At 38.9% G+C, this 20,824-nt stretch overlaps 1 protein-coding gene across 1 annotated transcript in view; it reads right to left on the bottom strand.

The window, feature by feature from the left end:
• Window positions 1–20,824, bottom strand: part of LOC127644872 (unconventional myosin-IXAa-like) — a 198,124-nt gene that overhangs the window by 145,109 nt on the left and 32,191 nt on the right. The window contains exon 2 of the mRNA XM_052128281.1: window positions 8,839–9,756. Within this exon, the coding sequence (XP_051984241.1) occupies window positions 8,839–9,681 (843 nt within the window). The 5' untranslated portion in view covers window positions 9,682–9,756. The remainder of the gene's footprint in view (window positions 1–8,838; window positions 9,757–20,824) is intronic.

Here is a 20,824-nt window from a genome sequence, read left to right as displayed (position 1 = left end):
GATTCAATAAGTCGCGAGCAATCACGTTATAATCTAGCTGCATTGAGCGTGCATGCCCGAGGGATGAGCGTCCCCATGAGTGTGCGGTTGCAGTTTCAATCTCTCACCTTTAGATCGCACAGAGAAATTACAGTTTTGGAGTTTGTAGTTATTTACATGATCTGCTTCCGTATTATTTGAACTTTAATAAAGCTATAACACATTAAATACAACTGCATTTAAGATGTAACGCCGGAGTGTTTCCTTTAAAGAGCTCCAGCTCCACTTATTCCACAACGGGAGTGCTTTTGTATTTACTTATTTTGTATTTTTGCATTATAATTCCCTCATACTTGTCAATCTACATCACCTGAAGCTGTTTGGAAAGATTAGAGTGCATCTGGACTGTGATCTGTGTAATTCTTCCTCTCCTCAGTCAGGCGCGAACTGCAGTCCTGCTCTCATACGTCATCAGAGTTTAATGTGATCCCATGTTAAGTTAAATTAGTTCAAGCCACTATTCGACAACGGAAATTGTCAACAATTTCTTATTGTTGCCGTTGTCCATAACATTGACTAATCGTTTCAGCACTATTGTGGACAAACTTCATCTCTGCACAGCATTCCGAAGGATCCCAAAGTTAGGAACGAGTGATTTATTCAAACGAAGCATAAATGTGGGATTACAAATGTTTTTTGCCACATTTTCTGCATTCTTTTGAAAACCATGACTCAGGCTCCCTACACACTCAAACTACTTACATAATTGTATACTATATCTGAATATTTTGCAATAAACTTTAAATATATTGTATCTATATATGTAACTATAAATGTAAACGATGGAAAACTATTTATTTATTTATTAGTCATTTGCACTGCTTCATAAGATTGTAGTTCAAGTGGTTATGAAAGACAATGCACAGTCTTGTGTCTTCCGTCCAATTTTCAAAAAATGTTTTGCTACAAACTTGTTTGTAATTTTGTGATTCACTTTGGTGCTGGTTGATTTAATTCATAGTTTGGGAATCAAGGATTTTAAGAAATCCCTGTGGAAATAAAACTGTGCTAAAAAAAAGTGCCTAACCCCGCCTTAGCAAACACCACTAATAAAAACATACAAACTACCCTTTTTTTTTTGGCACTAAGAGCAAATTTTTATTAAAATCACACACTTATCCATCCTAACTCACTTGCACTCAGAGCTTTGGGTGCAGAGTGTTTGTGTGCATGTAAAGTAGCCAGTCAGTCATTAGAAAGAGTGACAGGTGTGTGAGACCTTCTTGTGAGTAAAGAAGAGGCCTTTACGTTACACACACTTGCATTAATCAGTAAAGGCCAGATACACAATCTCACTCTGCAAACAATTACAGCCCATCCTCTCTACTCAAGAGCCAATCTATTGAGCCAGATAGTTGGATATTAACCCAAATGCTTAAACATTAGACTTTTGGTAAGCATGTGGATGGACGACAGTTCAGTTACAGATTAGATGGTATTATCAAATAAATAAAAAAATAAATAAAATAAATAATCTTCCTGATGTTTCATTTTAATAAACAATGTCCAACACTTTCCAGTACTTTAGGCTAACAATAGAGGGTCTTGGACTCCTAGGTATTTTTCCCATTATTTTTTTCCATAGGGATTTCATAAAATTCTTCATATAACAGTTCTAACCCATAAACCAAACCAATCAGCTCCAAGGTGAATCACCACATTACAAAATTTGATTCGAGGCAAAAAAGACAAAAGCAGACAAAAACACTGAGTACTCAACATCTTTAATGAGGGAACAGCCTACAACACCATGAAGCATGGCGAATAGGCATTTGACGGTATATCACGAAATTAACATGCATAATACTGTTATCATGGACAATACCATAATACTTAAAAATAAGTATTAAAATACTTAAAAATACCATAAATAATTCTGGGTAACTATTAAGCCAACTTGTTTTGATTTTTCTGATCGCATGTTTTTTTATCCAATCAACAAATCAAGATTCACAACATTGCATGTATGCAGCACAAATGACACATGCACACTCTGATGTAAACAAACCAGCTTGGACTAGAAGCATGGCTGAAGGAGGAACGCAGAGAAAATATAACAAAGTCACGTCGTGACGCAGACCGAGCTGCAAGGATATAAACCACAGCAGCTCAGTGCCCAGCCTGGGCAATGACAAGGAATCTGGTAGTCATTCATACGTAACTAGTGTTACGTTTCATTCCTCCTTTGACCACCAGAGGCGATGCTAAGCACTAGGGGATGATAAATACCAACACAGTGATGAGGAATATCACCAACTGAAATCATCAAAGATCATCAATTCCCTGATCCCCATACCACATATTCTTCAACGAGCAGCATAAAGCTCTCTTGTTGAAGTAGCTATGGCATTATCAATGGTATGGACTACTGCCAGCTCACAATCCACAAGTAGTGGATCGGGCCCAAAGCTGAAGACGAACTGGATCCTGGTGCCAAACAAGCCAATTCATCTGGGAGAGGAGATCCTTCCTGGTGGGAAGCTGCCACGGTTCGCCCTCTACCAGCACCCTATATTTGCATAGGGATATTCTGTGTAATGTCCACAACAGTGGAAAAGAAGGGAATGCATACAACAGGCAGTTCGGCCACTCGTGACCCAGAGCATCCTGTCCCAATAAGCTGGAATTCTCAGTCCTCGCGAACAACCAACGGCAATGAGTGTTTATTTCTGATGCAAACAGATCCACCTCTCCATCGCTGCCAGATCAACTGCACAACATCCAGTTGCAGAAGATTTCTGGATAGGGCACCCGCCACCTGATTGCTCGATCCTGAAAGATGAACTGCTCTCAATGACACTAGTCCGTACTGAGACCATATGAAGATACTGAGAGTTGGCTGTAAAGACTCGAGAATTGATTTAAAGTTGTTTATACTAAGTGCAGATTCTACAGAAACAATCCATTTTAATTTTATTGCCAATTATTAAGGTAAAAAGTACATGTTTTCAGGATCATGGGTAGTGTAGATCTTCAAAAGAGATGATTAATTTCTATTAATTATTCATTTCTATTAATCACAAACTTAAACAAATTAAGTTGAAATAATGCGGACTAATGGCTTTAATAGAAGCATAAATATACCATTGATTAACAATCTTGGAGCTCACGGGAGGTTTGTCTTTAAAAGTTAATAAGTTATTGTTAAAATCTATCTACCTAAGGAGAAGTTTAAGGAGATTTTTACTTCCAGAACCTGACTGTTGTGCTCTATACTGTAGATGCTGATTGGTCAATACAGTGTTCCAGTTTACCATAGCCTCTCATGTCTTATTGCTTTATTAATTTTAACAAATGATCTTTAATACTTCCACTGTTCCAGTACAAGAACTTGTGTAAACATTAAATACAAGAACCTTGTATTATGACACCAAACAGAGTTGAAGCAATACCTGTTTTGTGACTAAGCACAGTATCTGCACAAATTTTATCAAAACAGGATCGTGTGCGCCACAGTGACAAATGCAGATAGGAATTACTGGCATCACTGGAATTCACAAAACCAGCTTTAAACTAACTTCCTCTTTCTTTATGTTACATTGTGTCATAGGACCCAGTGCATGACTTTTTAAGCTATTCTTCTTAATGGGATTATGCAAGTCACATAGTACATGAGAACATGACAAATCCCACTGACAAAACACAATAACTCCTTATTGAATGTAGGATATGTGAATGTGGGATGTTGAATAACAGCTGATTTCTTATTGAAACTTTATTAGGTAATGCATGATCAGGATTCAGAGATGAACCAGGGCAATTCTGCCCCGTTAAACAAACAGCAACAGAACTAATCTGTCTATTGTCTTAACAAGTGTGATACAAGACGTTTCATATTATCAAGCATCGAGCAGATCTATTTAAGGCCTTGATATACTTCCGACGAAATCGTGAGATGTAATTTAGTGTTCGTTTCAGTGGTTCATATCTGAGTGCTAGGGTGAACTTTTTAAGAAAAGTTCTATTCGACAGTAAAACACCTTTCCACTGCTATTGGTCCACGTCATTGGTAGCTGTGACCTAGAGATCAACCCAGTGCTTGAAGTGGGTGGGTACTCACCGGTATGCAGTACCTGCATGTCTTTAATTTAGTCTACAGAGTACCGGCAGAATTTTTTCTACCATTCATCAAGAGTCTCCCGGTACGATATAATGTTTTTATTTAATTTAAGTCAGTGATATAAAGCGTGATTTTAACAACACTCGACACGTGCAACAGTATCTGTGCTCGTCAAGCAATCCTTGGTCCTGTTCCAGAGGAGCACGCGTGTTTAAGCTTGTCTGGCCATAGTTCAGTTACACTCTTCTCCAAAACACGAACCAGCAACTTTTGGATGAGCACATTTTATCACGTCATATTCACTCAAATGTATTTATGCAGAATCTTTAGCTGCTGGGTGCAGTCAAAACAATGAAATTGCAAAGCTGTTAAATAAGTCAGTGTTTCCCATAAATTACTTGGACTGCGGTGGCCCGCCACAATCCAATTTGTCCCGCCAGTTTCATAAGGAACCAAAAATATTTTGACACTTCTCATTATAACATGCAAGATCTCTAACATTGTGCTTTGCGCCATTGCTTCGGCAAAGCATCTCTCACCCCCAGTCCGATTGTTTGATTGACAGGTGGCTTATATGTGTGTGCACTGAACATGCACGTGTTCTGAAAAGGCACGCACTAATGTGTGCCTGAACAGTCAAATACATTTCAAAATTCCACCTATATGCCCGTAAAATGCCAAAATGGCAGAGAAAAAAGCAGATCTGTATTAAAATGTCAGACTTGTAAGTATAAATGTAAGCTAATAATAGACCTGCTGCTGTCTAGTGTAGTGACTCATTATAATAATCAAACAGTCATAACAATAAAATGAGAAAACACTCACTGCTCTTGACTGGGTAACTTCAGTAGCTTTAACAAGTATTCATGTGTTATAATCCTACAGTAAAGACCAGAAGTAGTTTTATGTTGCATTTCATTCTGAATGTTTACTTGAATACTTGAAAGCCTACTGCTGTTAAAAACTTCATTTGTTTCTTCATTTGTATTTTTTGTTATCTATTTCTATTCATTGCTGTTTTTATTGTTATTTAATTACTGTTTGTTTACTAGTCTTGAATAATTAATGTCCTTTTTTCCATTCAAGTAACTTGTGAAGTGAATGACCAATTTACTTGTCTGGAGTACAAGCACATGACAATGAATGTCGAGCCCTGCCAAGGCATTTTGAGGACACAACATTGTTTGAGGTAAGTAACGTTAACTAACGTTACAGTATCCACTACAGTTATCCACCAGTCCAAATGCAATTTTATCATCACCAATGTACGACAGCAAACAGATAACTTTACTGTACAAGCTATCATTGATAATTAACATGAATCTAAATGTTAGACAAGTTAGGTAACGTTAGCAAACAACGTTAGCAATCATGACATATCCGGCTGCTTGTCGTGAAAAACGATGTATATCGTATGTTACAAGTCAAGTCAAACTTTATTTATAGAGCACATTAAAAACAACAGAAATTGACCCAAAGTGCTTTACAGATCAAAAAACAAAATGATATAAAAACAGATTGATTTAAAGTTAAATATAAAACATAATAAAATAAATAAAAACATTTAAATACATCACGTATTTAACCATTTCAAACTATACAATGATCTATTCAAAAGCGACAGAATAAAAATATGTTTTTAAAGAAGGTTTAAAAATGGCTAATGATGAAGCGGACCTCACATGGAAAGGGAGACTATTCCATAGATTAGGACGCGTCACAGAAAAGGCACGTTCACCCTTAGATCTATAGCGGCAACGAGTAAACCTCAATAGAAATTGATCAGTAGACCAGAGCGCTCTGGTGTGGGAGTAAGGGTGTATAAGGTCACTGACATATTGGGCCGTGAGACCAGATAGTGCCTTGTAGACAATAATCTGAATATTAAAATCGACCCTGAATTTCACGAAGCCAGATGCTGAAACGGGGGAAATGAGATCCCTCTTTCTTGACCCTGTTAAAAGCCTAGCTGCCGTGTTTTGAACCAGCTGTAGGTGGGATAACGCAGTTTGGGGCAGACCAATGTAAAATGGGTGACAATAGTCTATCCTTGATGTAATAAGTGAATGGATCACAATTTCCAAGTTTTTATTGGAAAGAAAATATTTTGTTTTAGCGATAGATCTCAGGTGGAAAAAGCTACTCTTGACAACAGCACTGATCTGCTTATTGAAACATAACGAGGAGTCTAAAATCACTCCAAGACTCCTTACATGATCTTGTACATTCGACAACCATTCGAGGACCTAACTGGGCAACCAGGCCAGGTAAGGAGGACATGGAGGAACCTAAAATCAGAACTTCAGTTTTGCTTTCATTTAATTGTAAGAAATTGTTTTCAAGCCAAGGTTTAATATCTTTGAAGCGATTTAGGACGTTCTCAGATTAACAATTCTTGTCTACACACACTGTGAAATAAAATTGGGAATCATCCACATAACAGTGATAAGATATGCTGTACTTCTGAAAAATAGAGCTCAGAGAAAGCATAAACAGGGAAAATAACAAGGGTCCTAAAATCGACCCTTGCGGGACACCACACCTTAACTGAGCCGACGTAGAAGAATTACCTAAATTTGCAGAGAACGCCCTTTCTTTTAGATAGGAGAACCACTGGAGGGCCGTACCCTGCATGCCATCCATACATTCTAGACGATTGAGAAGAATATTATGGACGAGTGTCAAACACGGCACTGAGATCGAAGAAAACAAAGACGACAGGTGAACTGTCATATCTGAAACGTATCTAAAATGTTAAATGTATTTAGATAAGAGAAGTGTTGCAAATAAACAACTCTCTCCAAAATCTTGGAAAAAAAAAAAAGGCAGTTTGGAGATTGGTCTGTAATTGTTGGATCCCAAAAAGTTTTTATTAAGCAAAGGATGTAAAATTGCATGCTTAAAACTACTTGGAACAACTCCACTTGCTAATGAGCTGTTAATTATAGTGGTCACACTGGAACTGATAGTCATGAAAACTTCTTTAAGAAGGCGTGGAGAAAGAATATCCAGCTTGTAACTGGAACAATTCATCTTGGAGATTACATCTGCTAACTGTGCTGAAGTAACTGGTTCAAAGTGAGTCAGGGAGCTGGACGGGGAATGAATTAGTGTTTGATCAAATTATGAAGGTGCAATCGCACCTTTAATCTGCTCATTTTGTGAGAAGTTTAAAAATGTTTCACAGGTCTCTTAGGTGGCTTCCAGTAAAATAATTTCTAGTTGGGTATAAATAGTTGGAATGTCTCAGTGTCTTTTTTTTAATCAACTATTGCAAAAGGTGCAAACAATTATTGATGCTCAAGAAGACAACACAAAAAGAACCAAGGGGTGTAACATTTTGAACAAGATGATTTGTGTAAGAGTACATTTTGTGTGTAGCTTTTGAAAGGCAGTACTACATCAAAAATATCGCCTTTTATCTCTTAAAGGCTATTTGTATACATTCTGAAAGGGGTGTGGACACTTCTGCATTTGAGGGATCAAATGTCCGAGAGTGATCTGCTCTAACTGCCTGAGAGAAAATGAAAGCTTACAGAGGTTTAATGACAGTGCCATATTTATCTACTATATATAATGTTGAATATTATAATAATGCAATATAATCCTAATGTCAAATGTCACATCTGAATTGATTTCATCAGTAAACGTATTATTATTTAACTGGATGCGCATGCAACACCATTAAATATGTATTTTTGAAAAGAATATTTGAATGAAATCAGAGGGGGTATTATTTAAAAATATATATGTATTATTAAATTTAAGTAAGCGACATTGTGTCTAACATAATTCTATATTTTCAGTAAACAGAACTTTTAGCTAATATTTCCATTTGGTGTCACCATTGCCCTGTTCTGGGCTGATATTCAGTTTCCAGTAAATCTTTGATCAATCATTTTGCACTTTTAAGAACAGCAATTTCAGCAACATTTTAAAAGGAAAGGAACTGTTTTGCACATGACTTTAAAGTTTAATAAAACACTAAAGTAAAAATCATCAGGTTATTCTCCGCTTTTATCATCAAAACAATAACAGGCATGCGCACATTGGATAAGCCAGTAAGAATGCAATAATGGGCATAAATCTATGTGTGCCAATTGGTTTATGCTTACACTGTTTAGGCCTATGCACTTAAGCATTCATCGTTGTGAGATCGTGCATGTAAAAGTACACACTGATGCTTTTATTTGTTTATAAGAAAAAGTTCATTATTAACAACCTGGAAGCTGACATGTTTTTGTAAAGTCATAAATGCACATCGGAGTCGTTTGAAATTCAAGAGCTGCTCTATTGCACTTTTCCAAGTAAAATTTGGAGATTCTGACTTGGATAAGTTGCGGCATATGTGGATTTTGGACCAATGGGATTTCATTGTGGGCTGGGCTACCCAGTGCAACAACAGAAATGGAAACCAAGAGACTTAAAAAACAGAAATGCAAACCAAGAGACTTAAAACACCTCAGCTGGTTATGACAAAAACCTAAAATAAAGTTTGGGGAAATAGGATTTGTTGCCATGTTTCATCACACCTGGTATGTAGTAAATGTGTAAGAAAGCATTTCATCTGAATAAAGCAGTAAAATGTAGTACTGTGGTTTGCCTGAAGTATGGAAATCAACTTTGGTAGCAAACCTATTAAACTTATAATTAAATGATCTTTATGTTTTTTTTTAGATGCCATCCATGCAACGGATGCACCGGTGACGTCCACCAAAACCATTATTAGTTCAGCTTACCTCCAGCACTGGCCCAGCACCTAGAATGATCTGCTCCACTCCACTAGCAAAGCCCTTCTGGCTGAGAGCTGTGAGATGGTGGATGAGGAAGTTGGTGCTCTGGGTCTTGCCTGAGCCACTCTCGCCAGAAATTACAATGCATTGATTTTGCCTGCGCTGCAGCATAGTGTGGTAAGCCACGTCCGCCACAGCGTAAATGTGCGGCTCAAGCTTCCCCAACTGATGATTATCGTACATCTTGACATATTTGGGGTTGTAAATGGGCAAAAACTTAAAGGGGTTGATGACTATGAGGATACTCCCAACATAGGTATATATCTTCTCTTGCTTGAAGCGACTACGCAAGTTGTCCAGCAAGGTCTTCTCGTTAAGATCCGGCAGGTTACAAAGGTCATCAAAGTCCTTCGGTAAGGGTTGTGGCAGGAAGCCACGTTCCACCATACGTCGTCGTTTCTCCGTGACTTGAAGCCACATCTGTAAATTGCCATAGTGGATGGAACCATCGAGGTTCTTCTCGCGCAGCAGGAAACGGTAGTCCTCACTGCTGAAGCGGTTCTCCAGGGCCATGCGAGGCCACAGCATCATCCGTTGGACGGGACAGTCGGTAGGGTTGAGGATCCATTCTTCCCCGCCAAATTCCTTTACTTCCGCCAGAACATAGCATTTCGTCCGGTCTACCTGCAGCCGGTTGATGACTTGCTCGATGACCTCCGCGGCTGAGGTGATCTTGCGGGCAGTGACAGGGCAGTAGATGGTACCCTCAGCGATGACCCCAGGGTAGATGTGCAGGGTGAACTCAGAGTCTTCAAAGCGTCGTCTCCCACCAACATCATGAACACTCATATTGGAGCAGCAGTTTCCATCAGCACTCACTGCACATCCTTCAAAAGGGCCGGACGCTGCTTCAAGACATTACAACTGCCAGAGAAAAAGGGAACAGAAGAAACAGAATACATATTAGTGGTTGATCGCTAAGGATTTTCCAATGGCCAATGCCAGTATCTGGACAGATGGTATGTGCATGAGTAATCGACTAATCAAGTAATCGTTCTACACCAGCTGGTTGACTATTAAAAACATTATAATTTTTTTTTTAAAAACCTGCCGTGAGTAGCACTGAATTATACTGTACTATTCCTCTGAATCTCTTAGTAGGGGGGTGCTCTGGATGTCTGTTATTGAGAGAACGAGCTGTGATGTGTCATCTGTGTGGCAAAACTTGTAATTTTTAGATTCTCATTTAATTATACTCTATTGGTATTCGGTTCCTACTGGAGCCATTCATACCAATGGACAAGGATCTGCTTTTATGGTGGAAAGAAAATGTGAAGCAGTACAATAAACACAGAAGCTTATCAGGGCTGCATTTCCCAAAAGCATAGCAAGCTTAAGATGATCGTACAGACCATTGGCTTCTATGATCTTCTTAGGCTTACGATGCTTTTGGGAAATGCAGCCCAGACCAGTATGTGTGTAAGTGCATTAAATCAGTAAACATAGACAAAGCATTTTATAAACTTTCAACACTTCTTTTTATAAATAATAATATTAAGTCAAATCATTTAGGTAATTTACTGTTGACAATATACTTAAGTTCCTCAAAATGGTACAAACCAACAGATACAGTTTGTAAGAGATTAAAAACAGACCAAATTAAGCCTTACTATCAAGAATGGACAGATTTGTGCCTCAGTACACACTGGGTCAATCAGACACTATCTGCTCTAAAACAGAGCACAGACAATCAGACCGCTGCCAAAATGACCAGCTGCTACCTTCTCCAACAGACACACAATAATGTGATTCACAACAGTCCACTTCATAACGCCTGAACAGTCTCCAAGTGTTATCTCCATTACAAAAGCACTCCCCGACATGACTTATGGTAGAGATCTGCGTGGGACATTTTTTTCCATTCCACAAGTTTCTATCCCACACCCAAACGCTCCCTCTGAATTATACTCCATGTTCACCCACTTTCTGCCTGCAGTGGTTTTCTTGCCAATCGCTTCTGTTCCCGCAACCCCACATTTGTTTTCCACATAGGGCAAAAGCCAAACAAACAGACAATAGGGCTGGCAAGGTAAACCAGTGCTATGGTAGTATTGCGATACTAAACCCTCAAAATACTGCCGGTACACAGTATTTTTTAAACAGTAGTACTGTTGGTTCGGTAGTACTGTAAGTTATGCTGTATGTGTGGTACTTTGTAATATGGATTTAAATAAAAATTTGGAGAGTTAGAAGCTTTTTAAAAAACGCAATTCACGTAACGAGATTTTGAATTCGCCTGATGAGTCGGGGAAAACCTATTTGACCTGAATGTCAACAAAGATTTCAAGTAAAATGGGGAAACACCAGCAACCTTAATAAACACCTTCGGACACATCCTACTGCTTCTGCAGAATACACACGGGTTAGTGCCAATTCATTTAACCTAAATACTGTATGAAAAAAATCAAATGTTGCACTCATAAATTTTTTTCCCAATACAAATGCGTGGTGACGGTAACTTCACACTTATGATCTGGGCTGCATTTCCCAAAAACATTGTAAGTCTAAGTAGATTGTAGGAACCATTGGCGCAAATGGTCTCTCCGATCAACTTAAGGTTTTGATGCTTTTGGGAAACGCATCCCAAAATCGGTTCGACCACATCCCTGAGATGCGCGATCTCACTGCTTTGTGTAATCTGCATTTGCGCTGTTGTTTACCAGGAGAGCGGGCTGAAGTAGATGTAATTAGGGCTGTTTACTCGATTCCAAAATTTCAGAATTGACATATCGAAAATAAGGTGGAAGTGAGTCCACCGATGAGGGTGCGAACACATAACAACAAGAGGTATCAGCTGTGTGAGAGCACTTCACTTTAGATTTGAAAGACAATGCAGGACCTTAAAAACAATGACATTCAGTCCTCACAAAACCACTGGACGGACGGATGGGGACACACACACACACACACACACACACACACACACACACACAAAGCTCATCTGCATGCAACTGTTGTGCTGCGTGTCCAGATGCGCGAGAGAAGTTCAGCCCTTCATTGCTGCAGGGGACACGCTGAGCTCAGCAAAAAATATATTGGAATGCACTTTAAAACTATTTATCTGCACAACTGTTTTGCAATATACGCTTTTATGAATCAACATAAAATAATGTCACGAAAAAGATATTAGTCACACTTGTTTCACGTTACAAACGCTGTTACTCCAGACAATTTATTATTGTTTGAAATCTGTGTAAATGAATTACTATTTGAATGTGATGCAATCTTTCTCCTCATGATAACAATTATATTTCGAGATGACTGCTTATAATAAAAGATTGCAATGCCCCACTTCCGCTAAATATTTTCTTTTTTCTAAAAAGCATCTGCCAAATGCAGAAAATGCATAAATGTAAATAAAACTGCAGGTTTATCTGTATGCTGTCGGTCAAAGCTCAACGTGAGTCTGCTGTTAAACTGAATGTCCAGATGCTTAAGGGCATTTTACACGGTATGTGGCAAGTGACAAGCTTTTGCGTTCTGCATGTAGCACAAGCACAACAAAGCCCGCAACTGCTGCAGCTCAATACAAGAGTAAAAAAATTCTCTCACTTGAGTACTGTGAATACTGTATTCCATTTTGCATGCAAGTGATATTTAAAAAAAATTATAATAATAAAATGGCTTTGATATATCTCTATAAATAAATTTTTTTCCGATTACTCGATTAATCGTCAGACAAATTGTTGTTGTGTTGTTGTGACAGCCCCCAGATCTGACCAATTGAAGCAACCCCAGATCATAACACTGACTTAATTCCAAACGGCAACTTTTTTGGCCAGGCAGTGAATTATCCAACATTTCTACATACATTTAAATGTTTTTTGCGGTTGCAATGTTTCCGAATTTCTTTTCATTCAATTTGTATCTCATTGGTACCAAAGAAAAGCATAATGCTTTGTTTATGTGTTTTCAGTAATCAAAGAGTATTGCACGGCGAAAAGAGATCCGATCAATTATCTTCACACAGAACCTACTGTACTTGCTTTGGACAAATGCAGATGTCTAGCTGCTAGCTGTCTAGCTACCAGGGGCGGAGGAGTCCCCTACCAGCCGCTGAAACGCAGCGGGGTCTGAGATCGCCGACCGCGAGCAGGAGGGGCTCGCTGCCGACCGCCTGGAGCGGGAGAACCGCTGCCAGGGGTGGGGAGACCCCTTCTGTTCCCCAAGAACATGGCGTTCCGTCCGCCAGGGGCTGGAGGACTGCCTCTGATCCGCCCGGAGAGGCACGGCTGTCGTCCTTTAGAGGGTGGAGGAGTCAGAGGAACAAGCTACGTCGTATCGGAGAACTAGCTAGTAAGTGTGGCTCTCACTCACTGCCGCTCTGCGTTGGCCTATTCCCTCTCATTTAAATTTTACAGTGAGAACGAGGGAGGAATGTGGCAGGGTGGAGGGTGGGGCCGGGTCGTGATTCTACACACCCAATCAATTAATAAAATCTACAAAAACATTATTGAATATGTATAGTGTAATACAGATTACTTCTGTAGTTATGCTTGGCTCTAAAAACACACTGTTGTCATGTTTTTTCTTTCAAGCTGATTTTGGTGCATTCTTGGTAAATAAATAAATTTTGTATTTCTTTTTTCTTGCCTTAGACACATTAAGGGGAGTAAAAATGGGAATCCTTTAAATGCATAAAAAAAAAATACAGAATCAAATTGTTAATCGAATCTAATTGAATTTCATTGTGTATCCAATCGAATCGTTCTATATTTGCAAAACAAAAATAGTTTTGAATTGAATCGAAAACCGATGAATCGTGAACAGAATCGATTCGCTTTCAACCCAAAGATTCACACCCCTACAATGCAGGCACTAGGCAAAGAGACCTGTTTAGAGCTTCTAGGTCAGTTGAGGGCATGGGCTATCTTTGCAACAACAAGTCAAACCCAAAAAGCATCTGGTGTTCAACTAGAACAGCTCACTGAGGAGCAAGGCTTTATTTATTTGTGCTTGTGAGGTCAATGTGGCCCTGTCTGCTGGTGCCCATCTTTCATCAGGAGCCAATGAGGCCCTCTCTTGTGCTGCTGACATCTGGAGCCCAGCCAGTGCACTCAGGTGCAGAGACAGGTCTCACAGCAGCCTCTGTTCTCATTTCTCTACACTATTGTTCCTGATATGACTGACACTTGGACCTACACAGGAGACCTTCCAGAAAAGTCAGGTTCTGGAAGTATAAATTGCATTATATTGATTATAACCGATAACTTATCTATGTCTAATCGGTAAAGGTAAGGCACTGAGTTTGAGTTGCCGAGTATGCAGATGTAAATGTACTGGTATCAACAACAGGAAGGTTATCTATAATATCTACAGGCTAACAAGTAAAAAGTTAACACCTAATTTATATAGGACTAAATTATTCTGACTGAGTGGGACTCCTTTCATCAGGCATTAAACTGATTGAAGTTCAGTCATCTCTTGGAATTTCTGAAGTCAAACTAAACCAGATATATTTTCCTACAGTCACAGGGCGTTAGAAGCAAACATATTTTACCCAGACAGAAAATTAGCTTAGTCCACAATTCACAAAAGGTTTCCAGCACCCAGGCTTCAAAGTACTTGCATTTCCTCTTATGAAAAGTTACCACAGTTTTATATAAATATAGTATAGTAACTAGTATATAGTCTTATTTTCATCTGTGCATGTCATAGTGTTTTCTGCTGTTCTTCTTGTTAATGTGGGGCCATATAATGTGGTTTAAAACTAGTTTACACACCAAGGGATTTCATAGAGGTTTGCGCCCAAGAATTCGGTGCCAACCTCACATGATTTCCTCAACGCACGCTGTGCTTCTCACTGGTTCTTGCAGTGCTGTAATGATCTGCACTCTGCGAGTAAATGCACCTGCTCAATGCACGAGCAGATCTGTCCATTGAGCCGTGCTGATAATTGGTCCGGGTTATGAATAGTGCTGCTGTTGATGCAGATGCAGTTTAATGTTGCTTAACAGAAGACAGTAGCGCATAAACAGAGAGAGAGAGTGTTGGCCAACACTGAAGTCGCACCAGTGTGACCTATAACAAAATATGCATCGGAGAGAAAAATGGTTGCAAAATGCAGTCTGTAGCCCTGAAACAACTTTCCGGTATATTTGTATATTGCAGTATTTTGCAATAAACCTGATATATATATATATATATATATATATATTGATCCTAAACTTATAAATCAACAACATTAAATCCATAGTTTTATATTTTTCCATTGCTTTTAATTCGATTACATCATTTGCCATGCTTCATGGGATTGTAGCTCATTCCCTCGTGAAAAGTATTATTTCTTGTATATTTGTCTTTGTCCAACACTTTTTGCTGCAAATCAAAGTTTGTAATGTTGCGATTCACAGCAGAGCTGGTTGGTTTGGTTCACAGCTTATATGAAAATTTTTATTAAGGATTTTAAGAAATCCCAATGGGAAAATTATTGGGAATCCAGTTTTTGGAACAATGACGACATCTGAAAAACTGGGTGGGCATTTTTGCACTCTATTAGACATACTTTGAAACATTGGGATTGTTATAGGGTTTTAAAGAGGTAATTCACCCAAAAATGTAAATTGAGCCATCATTTACTCATGCTGCTTATGTGTTCCTTTTCTATTCTATCTCCCGAGAGTATTATGGTAAAATAACAGATCATCTTTCAGTTGGTTTCCAATCCCAAACCTGCATTTTACTTTCCCAAACAGATATAGTTTGCAAAGCAGCACAAATACACACACAAACCCACTCATATCCACTTCAGTGCACTCTGAAACCAGATTGCATAAGGGCCATACAGAGAGTATTAGAAGTGCACTTTGCTAAGCTCTCGGGAGGATTTGTGGACTTCATAGCAGAGCAGATGGTCAGCACACTACTTAAAGGATAGCAACAGATTTAAAGGAAGATTCTGCGCCTGTGTTCATGCTGTGCCATGTTTACCATATCAACTCAATCAACAAATGGCCCAAAGATACCAGTAACCACTTCACAATCTTGAACTAGAAACCACATATTTCCCTAAAAAATTCCCAGAAGCTAGAAGATAGATGTTTTTTCCAACCAAACACAGGTTAGGTGACGTGCCAGACATCATGAGGGCTGACAAACTTGGCAAATATTTTCTCTTATCGGTGTTTGGTGTCAGAAAGGCATTCTGATCAAGACAGTGAATCTGTTGGGAGGAATTTAAACTGCTTTGTTACAAAATTTTCTTTATCACATGTGAGAACAATGGCATGATGGGGGCCTTCTGCAGTGTCCTTGTGGATGCTTAAGAAGTGATGTAATTCTTGCAATGAAATTTTCTTGTAAACACATTAACAACAATACACTTACAATAGAGCAGGCACTTAATGAAGTCTTTAGTTAACCGAGTTTGATATTTAAGTTGTAAAGTTGTCTAAATTGTCCATTAGAAGTTGCATTCCTAGTCAAAAAAGAGAATAGTTGGTTATAGATATTTTACTTTGTATTTTTTAATTTTTTAAATGGGGGTTCTAGTTATCAATGTATTTCAGCAGAGGGGTCAAATCAAAATTATTGTCAGTGTTAAGACAGCACGAATTCCGAATTGAATTTCAAATTAATGGAAAAAAAATAACCAGGGCCTGGGTAGCTCAGCGAGTAAAAGATGAGGACTACAACCCCTGCAGTCACGAGTTCGAATCCAGGGTGTGCTGAGGAACCAAATTGGTCCAGTTGCTTGGTAGGGTAGTCACATGGGGTAACCTCCACTTGGTCGCTATAATGTGGTTCTTACTCTAAGTGGGCCACATGGCGAGTTGTGCGTGGATGCCGCAGAGAATAGCGTAACGCCTCCACGCGCGCCATGTCTCTGCGGTAACGCACTCAACAAGCCACGTGCTAAAATGCGTGGATTTATGAGGCAACATATTCGTCTATGCTACCTGGATTAAGGTGAGTCACTACACCACCACGAGGACTTAGAGAGCATTGGGAATTCCAAATGGGGGAAAAATAAATTTCAAAAATATTTTTGAAATTATATTTTGCTTAAAGAAAATTATATATTATATAATAAAATATATATACTAATAAAAATATACACCGATCAGCCACAACATTAAAACCACCTGCCTAATATTATGTAGGTCCCCCTCGTGCCACCAAAACAGCGCCAACCAGCATCTCAGAATAGAAATGGAATAGAAAGTTATCCGAGTTACCGTAGACTTTGCCCGTTCGAACCAGTCTGGCCATTCTTGGTTGACCTCAAAAACAAGGCATTTCCGTCCACATTAACTGAAGCTCCTGACCCGTATCTGCATGATTTTATGCACTGCAGCCACACAATTGGCAGATTAGATAATCGCTTGGATGATTAGAACTGATGATGATCGACAGCATTGGGAAATGACAAAACCATGGATCTGGGAAGTTGCCAAATATATTAAACAGTGGCCAAGGTGTGAAACTAGCACCTGCCACCTGCAAAATGTGACAAGGATGAATCCAGTTCACAAGCTCCTCGTCCAAATGCATTTAATGCATGGATAATTTTGCTCATCTGCCCGCGACCAGCTGCAAGACTTCTCGGAAAAGCCGTCAATGCTTGAGTCTGATTCGCTGTTTGTTTAGAGGCGAACAGCATGAGCCTGTCATGTGGAACAAGCGCATTTTTTTTCTGTTTCATTCATCTGAAAACTGTTTGCAAGAATAATGTCGTCTATGAGAATTCTGCAAATTATCTCAGATCATCTCGGGAGGTGCTGTGAGTTTAGTTCGCTTTATTTCCACACAGTTAACATGAATTGTGAACGCAACTCTGCGGGTTCAGTCATATTTATCTTTGTATTAAAGAAACAAAAAGGCGAAAGTGATTAAATCATCAAATAACACAAGACACATTCACCTTAAACCTAAAATTGAGTTCCATTTTATTTTCTTTAGGCAGCATTAACGGTATTACCAAAACACAATACGAACATAAATTCGATAAGAACACTCATTAGGCAGCATTATTTTGGGAAAACAAGGGAATTTATTAGGCTTTATTATTATTATGATTATTATTATTATTATTATTATCTTTACATTTATGATTGTCTTTAGTTCTTAATCTGTAGGCTATTAGTAATTTCCACCTGTTGTCATTGACTAATACTTGCATGATGGCAAATGGGGCAATTGGAGATGACAAATGTTTGGATTTGGGGAGATGGTTAACACATTTTTTTCATCACTTTGTTATTTTGTCACTTTATTCGTTTAAAGTGCAATTTGAATTTAAAAATGTCTTACGTTTTTCGTGTTTCAATAAATGAAGCAAAACAATTCCCCAACCCTCGGCAGGGGGGTTGACGATGTAATCAAATATTGCGATGTTTTTTAAGCCGATTATCGATAAAAAAATGTTTACCTATTGCCCAGCCCTAGTAATATACAATACATATTTCTAAGCATATTTTTAATACATCACAGTAGTATTTGTTGCACTGACTTTAATTTATGGTGTTAAGAGTAAAACAATATTGTATTAAAGTCAATTTTACTGTAATAACACAACAATGCTATATTACAATAATGTTAATCTAATGTGAATAATTGGAATTACATGAAGACTTGATAGTAAAATGTCCTGTGGCATTGTGGTAATGTGAATTTGTGGGGGGTATGACTTTCTTCTGTGGAAAACAAAAGTAAAAGGTTTTTAAAATATTCACACATTTTTTCGTCATATAATGAAAATGAATGGTGACTCCAGGCTGCATGGTGTCATGTGCCTTTTACTGAGGTGTGGCTTCCGTCTGGCCACACCTCAGTAAATACTGGCCTGATTGGTGGAGTAAATACTCTACCATACTGGCCTGATTGGTGGAGTGCTGCAGAGATGGTTGTTCTTCTGGAAGGTTCTCCTCATTCCACAGAGAAACGCTGGAGCTCTGTCAGAGTGACCATCGGGTTCTTGGTCACCTCCCTGACTATGGCCCTTCTCCCCTGATCGCTCAGTTTGGCCGGGCGGCCAACCACCAGGACTCTAGGAAGAGTCCTGGTGGTTCCAAACTTCTTCCATTTACAGATGATGGAGGCCACTGTGCTCATTGGGACCTTCAATGCTGCAGAAAGTTTTCTGTACCCTTCCCCAGATCTGTGGCTCGATACAATCCTGTCTCAGATGTCTACAGACAATTCCTTGGACTTCATGGCTTGGTTTGTGCTCTGGCATGCACTGTTAACTGTGGGACCTTATATAGACAGGTGTGTGCCTTTCCAAATCATGTCCAATCAACTGAATTTACCACAGTTGGACTCCAAACAAGTTGTAGAAACATCTCAAGAATGATCAGTGGAAACAGGATGCACCTGAGCTCAATTTTGAGTGTCATGGCAAAGGCTGTGAATACTGATGTACATGTGATTTATTTTATTTTTTTAATAAATTTGCAAAGATTTCAAACAAACTTCTTTCACATTGTCATTATGGGGTATTGTTTGATGAATTTTTAGGAAAATAATTTATTTAATCAATTTTAGAATAAGGCTGTAACATAACAAAATGTGGAAAAAGTGAAGAGCTGTGAATACTTTCCAGATGCACCGTACATATACATATATATATTTAAGAAATATCACACAAGCAAGAGTTTGATATGGCCCTACATCAACACTGCTGTGATTCGACCGCAGTTACTCAAAGCAGTGCTGATTTAGGGCCATATAGCATGATTGCAAATGTGCTATTGCTTATATACAACAGTTCAATGAACAATCATATACGCTTTTGTGCATTGAACTACTTGCTTACGTGAAGGATCAGAATCTGCCATTGCTGGTTCAACCAAATGGTGCGTCCAAGCCTTTGTTAGTAATTCAAAAATGTCACTTCAGAAATAGCATCAAGGCTTGTGCCGTTTCGAACAAATTATTGGATAAACAAGGATGGATGTGTAAGAGAGAGAGAGAGAGAGGGGGGGCAGAGGTTGTGCGATCACCTGTTGCCACACCCAAGCAGAAATGCGGTCAGCTTTCTGAAGATCAGCTTTCTCAGTGGAAAAGTAGCTGTCCAAGTGGGGATATTTCTCCCTATTTCGTGGTAGATGGTGCACAAGAGCCGATCACTACAGATACCGCAATGTCCTTTGTCATGTTAAACAGCACTCATTGTGTAAGTAATCAGTCTGTTGTGTCTCTCAGCTGTGATGAGCCTTAATGCTCAGGTTGTTCATTTAAAGTGGTTTAAAGCTATTTTCTAGCTTTAGTAGTAGTACTAGCGATCATGAAGAGCTGTTGTGTAAACACTGACTGAGGTGGATTTACTTCACGTCACCAAACTGACTCATATTACACACAAAAATTATCTTTTGCCACCACCTCCTGGCTAACATATGTAATGTCAAAAAAAGACAAACAGTAGCTCTTAACACATATGAACTGCTTTTACACTTTAGAATAGAACAGAACGAACACAAGCACACACAGTGAAGCGTCAGACCATCGTCTCTCAACCAATCAGATTCGAGTACCAGAGCTAACTGTTGTTTAATATATATATATATATATATATATACACACACACACACACACATACACTCCCCCATTGACTTTGGTGTAAAATGTAACCTGGAAATGTTCATGAGCTTCGCTCACATAAATTTAACAAAAAGATTCCATGTGGTGCCCTGTTATGGCCTTCAGTCCTGACACTGTTCACTGAACCCAGAGGAAACTCCAGCAACCCCCACGTCCTACTTAAAGTGACTAATTTACCGGACAGTCGGAGAAAGAGCTCCATTCAAACGGCACTACCACATGCACAGTATGGCACTGTAAGTGCAATGTCCCGAGTCAATTAAAGAAACAGGGCCTTTGTCCCAAAACCCAAAGCTTAAGATCTTTTGCTGGGTTAGGGTTCCAGCCACGGCCAACTGGAGAAGCAATCCCTGATTATGGAAGCAAGAATGTCTATACGATAAAAGCATAT

This window comes from Xyrauchen texanus, chromosome 1 (assembly GCF_025860055.1).
Source record: "Xyrauchen texanus isolate HMW12.3.18 chromosome 1, RBS_HiC_50CHRs, whole genome shotgun sequence".
Taxonomy (NCBI): Eukaryota; Metazoa; Chordata; class Actinopteri; order Cypriniformes; family Catostomidae; genus Xyrauchen; species Xyrauchen texanus.
The sequence above is the reverse complement of the archived record's forward strand: the minus strand, read 5'-3'. Positions and strand labels throughout refer to the sequence as shown.